Source organism: Cyprinus carpio, chromosome A6 (assembly GCF_018340385.1).
Source record: "Cyprinus carpio isolate SPL01 chromosome A6, ASM1834038v1, whole genome shotgun sequence".
NCBI classification, from domain to species: Eukaryota; Metazoa; Chordata; class Actinopteri; order Cypriniformes; family Cyprinidae; genus Cyprinus; species Cyprinus carpio.
Genome location: NC_056577.1, coordinates 26,080,946 through 26,097,395, shown reverse-complemented (window position 1 = coordinate 26,097,395; position 16,450 = coordinate 26,080,946). Strand labels below are relative to the sequence as shown.

The 16,450-nt window shown below is 38.9% G+C and overlaps 1 protein-coding gene across 1 annotated transcript in view; it reads left to right on the top strand.

The window, feature by feature from the left end:
• Nucleotides 1–16,450, top strand: part of LOC109097866 (forkhead box protein P1-B-like) — a 189,980-nt gene that overhangs the window by 148,296 nt on the left and 25,234 nt on the right. Inside the window, exons 10-11 of the mRNA XM_042758744.1 lie at nt 1,203–1,344; nt 11,641–11,833. Coding sequence (XP_042614678.1) covers nt 1,203–1,344; nt 11,641–11,833 — 335 coding nt within the window. The remainder of the gene's footprint in view (nt 1–1,202; nt 1,345–11,640; nt 11,834–16,450) is intronic.

Below are 16,450 nucleotides of genomic sequence, written 5' to 3'. Positions count from 1 at the left end.
AAACAACAGTGTTAGCATTGAAAGGGGTCAATGGAAGGGTTCAATAGCCCTGTATCTCCAACACATCTTCCATTTGTTTTGACTGAGAGGTGATTGGGGATGTTAGATCATTTCCTCCGATTTATCGTTCTGACAACGCAACAGTTCTTTCGCCCATTCCTCCCTCTTCTTCAGTCTTTCAACACCCTCTTCTCCCTATTTCCCTTCCACTTCTTCCTCTCAAAATTTCCCCAGTCCTATTCCACTTTCCTTTTTCTCAAAACTCCATTCCATCTGTCCAGATGTGAGTAAGTGATATATTAAAGAAGACAAAAAGAATTCAATAAATGTGTTAAAAAGCATGTTTAAGGAATCTCACGCGTTAAGGCATTAACATTTAATATGCCTAATGCATTAATGAATCACACAAATGAAATATATTTATGAAAAGCATTAAAAATGTTATGAAAATTAAATAAATATTAATAGGTAAAATGTCAATGCACTGAACCTTATCGTAAAGTGTAAAAATTTTTAACAGTTCAAATTTGACCCTGTTTATTTTATGCATAAATGTCTTGATGTGCACACTTCACATTATAAAGAAAAAAATCATAAATCATAGCCTTGAATGAACATGTAATTTTCTCAGTCTTAGAAATTACTTAATGCAATATAATGAGAAAATTAATCACAAAATATATTAAATTAATGCACACACTGCTCAGCTCTCCTCCTGTTGCACGGTTACTCTGTTACTTCACAGTCCTGATTTATCCAAAGGAGACAATTGGTTGGCTCCCTTGGCTCTGCACTTACACGCTGCTGAATATTACAGAGCTGTTTTCGGTCACAGGTTGTTTGCGGAGTTATGAATGGCCATAATTAAAATCCTTATTAGGAATGATTAACAACATTTCATTATTTGTCAGGAGCCTCCCTGACTCCTCGTTAATTAAGCGGGGACTCGAATGTGGGAATGTACCTGTCCATGCTTCTTTGTGTGTGTGTGTGTGTGTGTGTGTGTGTGTGTGTGTGTGTGTGTGTGTGTGTGTGTGTGTGTGTGTGTGTGTGTGTGTGTGTGTGTGTGTGTGTGTGTGTGTGTGTGTGTGTGTTTAGCAGCCCTGAGTGAATAAGTATGTTTGTGCACGTGTTGACATAATTGTTTGTGAGTGTGAGGATGATATGTAGACCTCTCATCCACTCTCCGTCTCCCTCGGCAGGTGTCTGCGCAGCAGTTGGCATTCCAGCAACAGCTGCTTCAGGTTCAGCAGCTTCAGCAGCAGCATCTCCTGAGCCTGCAGAGACAAGGGCTGCTGTCCATTCAGCCCAACCAGACTCTACCCCTGCACTCCCTCACTCAGGGTAAGCACAGACACATCCATCACCCCTTAAGAGGATTTTCACATTGAGAACAACAGGAATTACAGATAAAAATTTTACGAAAAGTGCAACAAAATTATTTGCTTGATTACAACATGAATTTTCATCAGCCTCCAAGAAAATATCACTTCTTATCACACTTCTTGCCTGATATGGATTTTTTTTTTTAGGTTTCCCATACCTGGAGTATGCTTTATTTTATTTTATTTTATTTTATTTTATTTTATTTTATTTTATTTTATTTTATTTTATTTTATTTTATTTGTTTTGCTAAATTCAGGAGGTGGTCATGCAATGATCAAAAGTTCTTACGAATACATACTTGAAAAGGAATACTTTTTTTGGGGGGGTGCACTTAGTGTTGATTTTGAACATTTTACAGAAGCATGCAAAATTAGGTGAAATATTGTGCTTGGTGAGAATAGGCTTTTATGTTCTTTTTACATTAAAATTTCTGTTGCTTTTAGTTTTAGAACCAGAAAATGTGTCCTACATTTCCACACTTCCATCACATACAGTATTTCTCTCTTTTAACTCTAATGTCTTATGATGGCTGCCCTTCAGCCCTATACATACTAGCACCATTGTTTTCTAACTTCAGCCCACTAAACTAGTCAAAGATTAATCACTTCGCAAGCAGTCAGTGAGTCAAAAGGTGTTTTTCCAGGAGGTGTATTGCTTTATTTTCCTTGTCATATTTACTTAAGGAGCAGCAACAGAATGACAAAGACTGCATTCATACCAGTTTTGTTTTGAGCTTTGTTTTTGTTTCTTTTGAAAGCTGACTGTACTCTCTCCAGGCTAAGACAAACAAGCCCAAAACAAGATAAGGCCGTATAAAGGCTGGGGAATGGGTGCTTGGGTAATACACAAATACAAACTGTGTTTGTTCAGTCATGTTATTGTTTGATCAGGGTATAGTCAGAAAGCTGAGCCACTCCACATATCCACGTTGCCCTGGGGCTGGGCGAGGCGATGCTTTACGATGCAAAGCCACAGGCTAGTGTCAGACAGGAGGCCATCTTAGCAAAGAATTATTTTTTTTCTTTAAGTGATTGAATGACATCTCAGAGCAGCCGTAACCCATGGAACATTGCAAGCATGCAAGGCCCAGTCAGAGGACAGTAATGAAAAATGGGACAGGGCACATGCTGATTTACAGTGAAGAGTAGATTATTTCCTTGTTTAGAACCTGGTTGTCTAGTATTAGTCCAAGATAGTGGATATGCCTGGTGGGGTAAATAGTTTTAGGATTCCTTGAATCTTATTGGTGGTTAAGTGCTAGGAAACAGAGTAGAAAATAAACTTCTTTTATTAGCCACTCTGCCATTTTAATTTATTTTTTAACTCAATTTAGGCTTTTGTTTTCTTTATTTATCAGTAGAATCAAATTAGTTTTTTTAAAATGCACATCTTTGTGTTTAAGCAGTGCCATTTCTTGTCAAATGTCAGTCTGAGATATCTTACAGGTCGTCTGGCACAGTGGCTGGTAAATTTGGGCCCAAATTTGGCTGGAATGGGGGGTAATTTCATACCCTGATTAAAACACTTGTCAGTGTGTGTGTGTGTGCTGCACATTTTCTGCTTCAATGTTAAAAGTTATTGATGACCTTTTTTTCTTTCACACTCCACTGCATTCTTTCATGCTCCAGCAGCCCAGTTTTCCATTCGCAAGATGTAATCTACAACATTCAGTAGTTAGCTAAGTAGTTAGCATTGGTGTGATAACTTATGTTACGTTCTTATGTGTACGTGGTGATTATGTGCTTGGGCAAGCTACTAAGGAAGATTACTCATCCAGCAACACGGGCTGAAATTGGCTTATTTATTGGACCCTCTGACTTTGATGTTTGAATAAAATCTTTTTACATCACAGCTTTACATTTAATGTACAGGCACATCCAGTCATTTTCTACTAGATTTAAAAGACTGTTTACAAGTATGCAAGCTAGCTCTCTGGCACGGCGCAGACATCTGAGACTTCAATCAAAACAATGTGTTTTAGATAGTTGTATTCGAGGTTGGATCACTTTTTGGACTTTTTGATGTTAATGTTTTGGAAAGGGTCAACTGAAGTCTGCAATGAATTATAACAATGTGTTGGAGGAGATAAAAATCATAAACTGGGTCCAGTAAGAAAAAAAAAACAGTGGACTTAGCAGTTTGAGTAATAGAGTGAGAAAATAAACAGAACAGATGAATATTCCAGAAATGTAGACAGATGAGGCGTATTTGGTAGAGTTAAACCATTTCTCTTGTGCCACGTACACAATGCAAATGTTTGGGAGTATCAACCATTTAAATATGGTGTGAATCCTCTAAATAGTCTTTCTGATCATTCAGAGTGTGAATGAAATACAGGTGTCACTATGGATCCTATGATAGTTGGGACAAAAAAAGCTTATTTGGGGGGGGGGGGGGGGGTTAGACGGGGGTTAGACTTATATGTAACATTTTTTTTTTTTTTTATAATTACTTGTTAATTATTTTATAATTATTTAATTTCACATTTTATACTTTTTTTATCATTGTTGTTTACCTTTTGAGCATTTTGCTAAAATTTGGTGGAAAAAGATAAATTCCTTCTTAACATGTGGAATTAATATTTGAGTAAATTACACTTGTGAAGAACTAAATTTTGTGTTAACAGAATTGATTTAGGCAGAAGAGGCCTGGTCGTCTGCATTGACGTGGCTGCCGGACGTGTGTTTGACCCTCATCTTCCACACTATTAGCCCACTCTCATCTAAATCTGTGCCCTCCCACACACACGTTATGAATCCCTCTAGTTCTGAAGTTCATTCTCATCCCCAGCCGCACATTAGTTAAGTTGTCCAGTCAAGGGCCACAGGATACCGACAAGACAAATTTGCCACTAATATGAAAGCAGTGAATGTGACCAGGCATGAAGTGTGATGTGCGTGTGGACCCATCAGGGGACTCCGGCCCCTCGTCCGGCCTCGCTGGCAGTGATTGATCAGCTGGCAGTATGGCACTGTTTAATAGTTTCTGTAGCATTAGGGAGGAACATATTTTAGGCCTAAGGGCTGCATATCAAAGGCCCCGGTGATCATAACCCCTTTAACAGGAGGGAGAGAAGATCTCTGCCTCACAGAACAATAAACTAATAGTAGTGTCAGTTTGCCCCCAGTGGCGTGGCGGCGGTCTCGTCGAGAAAGACCTGAGCGCGACGGCATTTTTTATCAGGCTGCTGATGGGCCACAACTAATGTGGTTGTGAACCTTAAATCAACTTTCTGCTTGCTTGAACACGGTCACCAGGGTACCGAGGTACAAGGACAGGAAAAGGTTGAAGCGAGAGTTCGGGGCCCCTGTCTGGGTGTCGCCGCTACCTGCTGCGGTAAAAATTGAGTTGCTTCGCCAACGATCAGTCAAACGTCTCAATGACATCCATTTTTTAAAAGCACAAGTGTGTATCTTTGGCTTTTAATGAGAGGATGTGTGCCGCTGAAAAATGACTTTAGGGCTGTTAAAGCGATCTGGAGTTTGCAAGACGGATTTAAGGACAAAGAACTGTTTTAATGTCATGTGTTATCTGCGAAACGTCACATCCATCATCTGCTACTAAATGACGATAATGCTGTGATGTTTGCCAAATTGGTTGAGAGGTCATGTGAAGATATATGCAGACAATTTTGAGAGTACATTTGTGGGAAAGAGAGAGGCGGGGATGGAAACCAAGACATAGAGATACAGACCTGCAGAGGAAAAAGGTTTATGAGGGGTGTCAGACACAACAAGACAGCTTTGTCCCACTCTGTTAGCCCTCTCATCAGCTCCCCCTCCTCCGTCTGGCTTGGATTCGTTTCAGTAAACAGTGGTGTCGGGGTCACCTGGACTTGTGGGTAATTGAGGGAGAGTGGGCCGCCCTGTCAAGCACGTCGGCTAAAAATACATCGCACACTGTCACTGCACTCCAAGTGGGGGGAAAATGATTGTTCCCCTCTATGTCCAAACCCAAAAACAATCACCAGCGCCGTGACCTTCTTGAATCCACACGGACAAGTTTTCCCTCCCTGGCAATGACAACAGCAAAGACAAAAAACAATTGAGTCGATATCTTTGGACATCACCGTCAGAGTTTCATGAGGACGTTAAAACACTGCAAAACGGCTCAAAAAAGCCCAAGGAAGCAAAAGATGCCACGTGGCACGTGGGAAGGTTATTGATTCGTCCTGCAATAATTTCCACTGGCTCTTTTATATGCAAACGATCTTGTGTGAATTTATGGCAGTCCTACCAGACTCATTTCACAGTTTTTAGTCTCTCTCGCTCTGTCTCTTTGTCTCTCTCTCTCTGGAGTCTTAGCCGCCTCATTAGCTTACTGTTCTCCATTACTGGCATAATTAAAATCTTTAGTAGCTTATCAAATTAAAAATATTTTCTGCTGATCGTATTGAGATCTTCACCTCGCCGTTATTTTGCCACAACAGGAATAAATTAAGACTAAGCGATTCTTGCACAAATGTATTATGCTGGAGCACTTGAAAGAGGCCAGTTCTGGTATCTGTAAAGAGAATTATTATGAAGGCGAGAGTATAAAGAGAAAGCGAGGGGGATGGGGGTGAAACAAGGAGACAAATGAAGATAACCAAGACAAAAATGCTCTCCATTTGCTTTCGCTCATTTCGAAAATAGATTTAATTGTGATGTTAAGCAATTGATCCCCCACCGCCCAAAACAGCCCCTTCGCATTTAATTTCACAGAAAATACAAAGAACTCTGTGAAGTCACACAGTTCCATTCAGAGTTCCATTCGTATGCGCTATTGCTGAATGCAACATTCAACTTTTTTTAGATTTGTCTAAATGCATGTAATTTTTTTTTTTTTTTTTTTAGAAATTAATTTTATTTAGCAAGGACACATTAAATTGATCATAAGTGACAGTAAAGTGTCTGTTTCAAATAAATGCTGTTTTTTGAACTTTCAAGTCATCAAAGAATTCTAAAAACGTATCACAGTTTCAACAAAAAATATTAAGCAGGACAACTGTTTTCATTATTGATAATACGAAATGTTTCTTAAAAACCAAATCAGCATTTTAGAATGATTTCTGAAGGATCATGTCACACTGAAGACTGGAGTAATGACTGCTGAAAGTTCAGCTTTTCACTATATCACAATTTTATATTATTTTTGATCAAATAAACGCAGCCCTGGTGAGCATAAGAGACTTCTTTCAAAAACTTTAACAGATCATACTGACCCCAAAGTATTACATGCATAGCATCATGTCATAATATTTAAATAAATACAAATGCTTCTGAATATGATAGAGGTCCTTTAAGAACATGGCTGCTCAAGTGGGCTAATTTCATTGTTAGCTCTTCTAATTCTCATCCTGGTAGCGCTAGTCATAGAGTCAGCTACATGAAACGCTTTGCGTATGTGGGTGTGCGTGTAAGTGTTTGTGTGTGTCTATCACAGAATTGAGGCAACATCTTGTCTTCAAGCAATTTTTCTTCCCACTTATCTTCTCTCTTTTTTTCAAAGGACGCATGAGCCGCAGTGTGCTTGACTTGTTAAATGAGGTTTAAGTCGTCTGTGTCAATTGGAGGCGGTGCAAAACTTTAAGCATTTTGCACATTAACATGCTTTCGAGGAGTATTACCCTGGGGGGCTTGTTCGTTCTTTCACTTTCTCCCTCTCTCTTTCTCTCTCTCTCGTAGAAAGAGGGATGTTTTTGTGTGGTCTTGTTTGTGTGTGTGTGAGAGAAAGAGCTGGCTGACTTCCTTGTCAGAGAAAATAATGGTGATTATTCAGATTTCCATGCCTTGTCTGTATGCTAATTGTTTACTTCAAGCATTGAAATGTGCGTGAATGCCAGGGAATTTTTGTACACAAACACGCTTCGCATAGCACGTAGGGGAAAAAGAGCGAGCGTGAGAGAGAATGGCAGAGCGAGAGGGGCAGGCGCTGCGTATCAGCCTGGTAGTTGGAATAATTAATGCCCCCCTTTTTGTTTACTGAGCCCTTGTTTTTATATTACAATTATATGCCATGAGTAGAACCAGATTAGCTGTTAATTGATTTAATTATCCAATTTGTTTGTGGCAGGCATGATTCCAGCCGAACTGCAGCAGCTGTGGAAGGAGGTGACAAACAGCCATGTAAAGGAGGAGAACAGCGCGACCAATAACGGTCACCGGGGGTCTGGACCTGTCTGCATCCCCCTCCCCTGTTCCCCCCCAAAAACCACAACCAGCATGGGGATCCACCAACGGCCAGTACATCAGCCACTCGCTCAAGATGAGAGGGGTAAGACAGCCCAGACATTGAGGCACTATGAAGGGCTCGGAGAAAAGTTTGCTTCTTCACTGTTGGTCGCTGATTTTGGTATTTTGGGCAAAATGCTGAGCACAGTTTGAGACACTGTTGAAGTCTAGAAGAGAGATTATTTTTCTATATTCATTTATATGACTTCTTGGCATCATTGAGGCATCATTACCACTGTGAAGGTGAAAATCCTTCAAGGGAAGCCAAATTGATGGACAGGTACCACACAGGGCATTTCCCTGCATGTGAAATATTAATTTATCGCTTCTAAGTAGCCTTGGCATTTTCATTAGGAAGGACTGGGCCTGTTCCACTTAGTCTTGTCATCAGGGAGGAGAGAATGGCACTGTTAGAATGTTTATTTCGATTACTGTCATGAAAAAAATAAAATCTCTTCCTTTCCTTTTTAATTATTATGGCAACATCCCAAAGTAATATTAATTTTATTTTTCTAATAATTCATTTCATTTACTTACGATATCATAAAACAAACTTGAGAGATGTCATCAGAGCAATTATTCAATTAACGATTCTGACCCATCAATACATTTGTTGGTGTGGCAGCACGTTCACGAAGAGCAGGTAATTCAGTTACAGTTATAATACAGTTGCACAACACAGCACAGCTTTGCTAAACACTGTAAAGCCTCTTTAAAGCTCTGACACAAAAATTTATTTTGGAGGAAGCATTGCAATCGGCTCTGTCTTTAAGGAAGAGATATAATTTAGCTTATTACAACATTTGCTTGTTTCAGGTGGGCCTGGGGGGGGACACGGCGGCCTTGCATCTTTGAACGGCTGGTGAAGCCTCCAGGCACATGTGAGCTCATTTATTTGTCGCTCTCTCTTTACATCTGACTTAAGATTTGGCTGATCAAACCAACGTGTCATTATGAAAAAGCAATGCAAATGAAAAACCAAACCCCCCCCCCCATTTAGTGCTGCAAAACAAGCTTTAGCTGAAGATAACGGGAGAGTTCATGTATATTGTATAGCTACTTTTTTTTCTACTAGTGAAGGCCATGCAGCATGGAGTTCATGACAGATTCAACATGTCAAGGGTTTAGTTTAAACTAGCCATGATGTCACTGATGGTGTGGGGATAATAGCACTAGGAACTCTTTTCTTTCTTTTCTTCCTTCTTTTCTTTCTTTCTTTCTTTCTTTCTTTCTTTCTTTCATTTTCCTTCATTTTCTTTCTTTCTTTCTTTTCATTATGTGCCCACCCAACAGGTTCATAGAGGCTTGCCTGCACTATTGAGTACTGATTAGTACTTTTGAGCAGAGAAATTCATTACACTCAATACTGACTGAAGAATCTGTTTTCGTTTATACTGAATTCATTTAATACAGGTTTTGCTGTATTTATTGAAATACACATTTATAAAGAATGTTTCTCTCCTTCATTTTTGGATGGTTTTCTACTAAGCTTGTAGGGATGTCTTCATTTAGGACATTTTGATTTTTTTAGATAATAAAAGAAACTTGAGGGGAAAGATAGGAGAATATGTCATTGTACCTTGTTAAAAAAAAAAGAGTATACATTTATTTATTACTAATATAGTTAAGTCTATAATATATTTGTACTGACATATTGCTTGAGCTTACTGATGATTAACATTACAATTAAGACTTTATTTGGAGTACTACTTGGTTCACAATATAAACAATTTTAATATTAAGCCTGACATTGTGATTTAATGTCACTACTGATGAGGATTTGGGTATGATCTTTTATAATATCAGTGTTAATGCGTTAACGAAGATTTGACTATCTTGCATTTACATCTACTCTTTAAAACTAGTGGGGCTAAAAATACATCGCACACTGTCACTGCACTCCAAGTGGGGGGAAATGATTGTTCCCCTCTATGTCCAAACCCAAAAAACAATCACCAGCGCCGTGACCTTCTTGAATCCACACGGACAAGTTTTCCCTCCCTGGCAATGACAACAGCAAAGACAAAAAACAATTGAGTCGATATCTTTGGACATCACCGTCAGAGTTTCATGAGGACGTTAAAACACTGCAAAAACGGCTCAAAAAAGCCCAAGGAAGCAAAAGATGCCACGTGGCACGTGGGAAGGTTATTGATTCGTCCTGCAATAATTTCCACTGGCTCTTTTATATGCAAACGATCTTGTGTGTGACATTTATGGCAGTCCTACCAGACTCATTTCACAGTTTTTAGTCTCTCTCGCTCTGTCTCTTTGTCTCTCTCTCTCTGGAGTCTTAGCCGCCTCATTAGCTTACTGTTCTCCATTACTGGCATAATTAAAATCTTTAGTAGCTTATCAAATTAAAAATATTTTCTGCGGATCGTATTGAGATCTTCACAGCGAGCTCGCCGTTATTTTGCCACAACAGGAATAAATTAAGACTAAGCGATTCTTGCACAAATGTATTATGCTGGAGCACTTGAAAGAGGCCAGTTCTGGTATCTGTAAAGAGAATTATTATGAAGGCGAGAGTATGAGAAAGCGAGGGGGATGGGGGTGAAACAAGGAGACAAATGAAGATAACCAAGACAAAAATTGCTCTCCATTTGCTTTCGCTCATTTCGAAAATAGATTTAATTGTGATGTTAAGCAATTGATCCCCCACCGCCCAAAACAGCCCCTTCGCATTTAATTTCACAGAAAATACAAAGAACTCTGTGAAGTCACACAGTTCCATTCAGAGTTCCATTCGTATGCGCTATTGCTGAATGCAACATTCAACTTTTTTTAGATTTGTCTAAATGAATGTAATTTTTTTTTTTTTTTTTTAAGAAATTAATTTTATTTAGCAAGGACACATTAAATTGATCATAAGTGACAGTAAAGTGTCCTGTTTCAAATAATCTGCTGTTTTTTTGACCTTCAAGTCATCAAAGAATTCTAAAAACGTATCACAGTTCACAACAAAAAATATTAAGCAGGAGGATCATGTCACACTGAAGACTGGTGAAATGTTTCTTAAAAACCACATCAGCATTTTAGAATGATTTCTGAAGGATCAAATCACACCTAAAACTTCAGCTTTTTGCATCACAGTGCATCACAGGCACTATATCACAATTTTATATTTTTTTGATCAAATAAACGCAGCCCTGGTGAGCATAAGAGACTTCTTTCAAAAACTTTAACAGATCATACTGACCCAAAGTATTACATGCATAGCATCATGTCATAATATTTAAATAAATACAAATGCTTCTGAATATGATAGAGGTCCTTTAAGAACATGGCTGCTCAAGTGGGCTAATTTCATTGTTAGCTCTTCTAATTCTCATCCTGGTAGCGCTAGTCATAGAGTCAGCTACATGAAACGCTTTGCGTATGTGGGTGTGCGTGTAAGTGTTGTGGTGTGTCTATCACAGAATTGAGGCAAACATCTTGTCTTCAAGCAATTTTTTTCTTCCCACTTTATCTTCTCTCTTTTTTTCAAAGGGACGCATGAGCCGCAGTGTGCTTGACTTGTTAAATGAGGTTTAAGTCGTCTGTGTCAATTTGGAGGCGGTGCAAAACTTTAAGCATTTTGCACATTAACATGCTTTCGAGAGTATTACCCTGGGGGCTTGTTCGTTCTTTCACTTTCTCCCTCTCTCTTTCTCTCTCTCTCGTAGAAAGAGGGATGTTTTTGTGGTCTTGTTTTGTGTGTGTGTGAGAAAGAGCTGGCTGACTTCCTTGTCAGAGAAATAATGGTGATTATTCAGATTTCATGCCTTGTCTGTATGCTAATTGTTTACTTCAAGCATGAAATGTGCGTGAATGCCAGGGAATTTTTGTACACAAACACGCTTCGCATAGCACGTAGGGGAAAAAGAGCGAGCGTGAGAGAGAATGGCAGAGCGAGAGGGCAGGCGCTGCGTATCAGCCTGTAGTGGAATAATTAATGCCCCCCTTTTGTTTACTGAGCCCTTGTTTTTTATTTAATTATGCCATGAGTAGAACCAGATTAGCTGTTAATTGATTTAATTATCCAATTTGTTTGTGGCAGGCATGATTCCAGCCGAACTGCAGCAGCTGTGGAAGGAGGTGACAAACAGCCATGTAAAGGAGGAGAACAGCGCGACCAATAACGGTCACCGGGGTCTGGACCTGTCATCCCCCTCCCCTGTTCCCCCCAAAAACCACAACCAGCATGGATCCACCAACGGCCAGTACATCAGCCACTCGCTCAAGAGAGAGGGGTAAGACCGCCCAGACATTGAGCCACTGGAGGAGAAAAGTTTGTTCTTCACTGTTGGTCGCTGATTTTGGTATTTGGGCAAAATCTGAGCACAGTTTGAGACACTGTTGAAGTCTAGAAGAGAGATTATTTTTATATATTCAATTATATTGACTTCTTGGCATCATTGAGGCATCATTACCACTGTTGAAGGTGAAAATCCCTTCAAGGGAAGCCAAATTGATGGACAGGTACCCACAGGGCATTTCCTGCATGTGAATATTAATTTATCGCTTCTAAGTAGCTTGGCATTTTCATTAAGGACTGGGCCTGTCCACTTAGTCTTGTTCATCAGGGAGAGAGAATGGCACTGTTAGAATGGTTAGATTACTGTCATGAAAATAAAATCTCTTCCTTCCTTTTTAATTATTATGGCAACTCCCAAGTATATTAATTTTATTTTTCTAATAATTCATTTCATTTACTTACGATATCATAAACAAAACTTGAGAGATGTCATCAGAGCAATTATTCAATTAACGATTCTGAATCAATACATTTTGTGTGGCAGAACGTTCACGAAGAGCAGGTAATTCAGTACAGTTATATATAACAGTTGCACAACACAGCACAGCTTTGCTAAACACTGTAAAGCCTCTTTAAAGCTCTGACACAAAGATTTATTTGGAGGAAGCATTGCATCGCTCTGTCTTTAAGGAAGAGATTAATTTAGCTTATTACACATTTGCTTGTTTTCATGTGCTCAGGCCTGATCTTTGAACGGCTGGTGTGAAGCCTCCAGGCACTGTGAGCTCATTTATTTGTCTCTCTCTCTTTACATCTGACTTAGATTTGGCTGATCAAAACCAACGTGTCATTATAAAAGCAATGCAAATGAAAACACATTTAGTGCTGCAAAACAAGCTTTAGCTGAAGATAAAGGGAGAGTTCATGTATATGTATAGCTACTTTTTTTTCTACTAGTGAAGAGCAGAATGGAGTTCATGACAGATTCAACATGTCAAGGGTTATTTAAACTAGCCATGATGTCACTGATGTTGTGGGGTATAATAGGAACTCTTTTCTTTCTTTCTTTCTTTCTTTCTTTCTTTCTTTCTTTCTTTCATTTGTGCCACCCAAACAGTTCATAAGAGGCTTGACTCACTATTGATTACTGATTAGTACTTTGAGCAGAGAAATTCATTACACTCAATACTGACTGAAGAATCTGTTTTCGTTTATACTGAATTCATTTAATACAGGTTTTGCTGTATTTATTGAAATACACATTTATAAAGAATGTTTCTCTCCTTCATTTTGGATGGATTTTCTACTAAGCTTGTAGTGATTCTTCATTTAGGAACATTTTTGATTTTTTAGATAATAAAAAGAAACTTGAGGGGAAGATAGGAGAATATGTAATTGTACCTTGTTAAAAAAAAAAAAGTAATACATTTATTTCTTACTAAATATAGTTCAAGTCTATTAATATATTTACTGACATATTGCTTGAGACTTACTGATATTAAAATTACAATTAAACTTTATTTGGAGTACTACTTGTTCACAATATACACAATTTTTAATATTAAGCCTGAAATGTGATTTAATGTCACTACTGATGAGGATTGTATGATCTTTGAATAATATCAGTGTTTAAATGCTTAAACAGTAAGATATTTACTATCTTGCATTTAAAATCTACTCTTTAAAACTAGAATGATTGTTTGCTTTTGCTTTGAAATCGTACTAGTGGACAGAAAGGTTCCCCTAATTGAATAATCACCCAGTTATGCTGTCTAGGTAGGCAGCTCACTAGTTTTTTAATCAGAGCCACTCTATTCTATTTCTCTAGATCTTTTCTTCCCTCTCTCCTCTGAATTGTAATAGTCTATCACCCCTTTCCTCAAAGTGCATAAACAACTAGTACTCCATCACAACACCACAACTCTTTTGTGCCATAGCAGGCTTGAAACACTCAAAAAGACATACTGGAAAACTAACTGCTTCACTCCCTGCCTCTTGCTCTGTGTCAGAGATTAAAGAAGACGTCAACAGCAGTTTAGCACCCATGCCGTGAAGAAGGCATTTTGTAGACTGAGAATTTCAGATCTGTCAGAAAAAGGGAGCAGGTGATCACCCCTCTCTCTTCCATCCGTTAGCTGACGAATTAGTGCTGGAAATGCATCCAAATCATTACTATTCACATGCAAAAGCACATTAGAGAGACAATTCTAATAACATGGAGCTTTGATGATTTTCTGTGTAGCATTAAAATCCATGTGCTTTTATTAGCTAACACATGCTCTATCACTACACCTTACAGGGCATCCAAGAAAATGTAACACATTTTTAATCTGTAGAAGCTTCCTCGCTTGGAATCCAAGGTTTTGAGTGGACGAAATGAAATGTCATCCTTGCACACAAACGTTAATGAACTTTTAATTGATGCAGTTTTCCCAAGTCCCTCTTGTCTTGAAACAGGCGGGCGGCTTTGCGCTGATGGACTCTGCCCTAGCTCTCTCAGATTGGTTTACCACCGAGGTCTTAAGCACCGTGCAGGCCGTTTCATGTGTCATATAAAATCTGGCCAGTCACTGCGACGCCTGCAACTAAAACCTTAAGTGCATCCAGCGGCATCATTCACTGTCTTTTCACTTCCGTCTTAAAGGAAGGAGAGAGAAACTCAATCACTTTGTGCATGTTTAGACGCGATGCTCCCCTGCTTTTAGCAGCCTCCATCGTCTCCCGCTGGTGTCTGCACAGAGACAACCACCGCGTGCACACCCAAATATGATAAAAGCCTTCAGCGTGTCAGTCCACCCGACCCATCGGTGCTCAGATAAGGGACAAAAAGCACTCATGAACCTGTGTGAACCTTTCTAAGGTGATTGGAAATGAGGTGTGTGCTATCTGACCCAAGTCTAACAGGCCAATACCTGGAAATATATTTATTTATTTATTTTTTAATTTTATTTTTTCTGGCTCTGGGATGGGTTTAAAAAATATACAGATGGCTTCCATTTCAGCATTTTTAGTTCTCTTGATTGGAAGGGAAAGAGTGTCACCATGTTTGAGTCGCCCCACTTCATTCTCCTCCTGGAATCCTTTAGGAATGCTACACTCGGGGGAATTAAAACCCAGACAATTTGTTTTAAAAAGATAAATAATCAGATTTGCCCCCCTAAACGAGCCTCTTAACCTCCCTCCCTTTTAATTGATCTTCAACTCTGCAAATGATAATTAAAACATTTGGTGGGGTGTTGGGAGGGGACGTTTGGTTGGGCACACTGTAGAGGATTGAGTCAGGGGTCCGGGGATTTGCCAGTAGACTTAGAGGAGGAGTGTGTCTTTGATGATTTCTCCCCACATGAAGGCATGAGCCAGAGTAATAGTGTTGTGACAAAGTGCTCAGTTCCTGTCTGAGCTCTCCAGACGTCAGACCTCTCTCCTTCTTCGTTAGGTTGGCTACGATGATACTTAAATGCTCAGTGCATGATAGTACAATCCTAAACCATAATGTAATGAAAGATGATAGGACAGAGCCGAGCTGCCTCACGGGAAAGCATTTAGGCTGTTGCTGTAAGAGCCGATGAAGGATCTAAATGCACATGTGGTGGTGTTTTTGATGCGCTGGTACTTTTTTAAATTATATATTTATTGGCCCTTTTTACTTTTAACCTTGAATGCAAAGCAGATGGCACCTTTTTGCTTGTTAAACTATAATTTAAGTTTGTATTCAAGTCTGTCTTCTTGTGTTTGTCTTATTTTTAAATAAAGAACAGTTACACACTTCAACCGACAGACAAGATCACACTGACAAGCTTTGACTCTTTGTATTTGTTGTTTTTTGTACAGAATGAATGAGGTCAGTGTAGAAAGAAATCCAATGATGTCTGTCAGTCTTCTTCTGAGTTGTCATTTAAAACCGTTTAGTCATCCATTGTTTCCTGAATCACAAGCCTTTAAGCTTTTCACAATCCAACAACATGTTTCTAGTTTAAAAGGAAACAGTTAGAGATTTAACATATATTTTTATTAAAAATGGTTGCCTTAATATGTTCGTGCATATGTTTTAGTTTATTTTAGTTTTTTGGCACATCTTAAAATTTTACATCAGAAAATATAACTGTTATAAGATTATTATCTTGAAATTGGTCTTTTTTCTAATTCATTGCATCAATAAAACATGTTTTACACGTTTTGTAAAAGGTGTGTGTGTGTGTTGCATAAAAACATAATCTTTTTTTTATTAAATCCTGATAATTGAAGCTATCGAGTGTTTGCTGTTTGAATAGGTCTAAGCTTTATGTTATATTAATTCAGCAATATATAAAATTTAACAAATGCCAGTACATTTCAAATGACACTTGTGAAATTGAGAGAAAAATAAATAAATAGGTGGATCTTCACTGCTAAGCTTTCTTGTGCCTGTGGTGTAGTTCATATGAAAGCGTGCTGCACTGATCTGTTGACGACCCTGTGCAAGTGAATAAACTGATAACAGGTGGGGTGTGTTTACTGTTTGCGCTTGGCGGGAGCATGCCAGATGGATTTGGGAGCTTCCTGTTGTGGGAAACACTTGTGGCTCCAGGTGGATGGCAGGTGCCACGGTTCAGTGGTCAGGGCTAAAGGACGT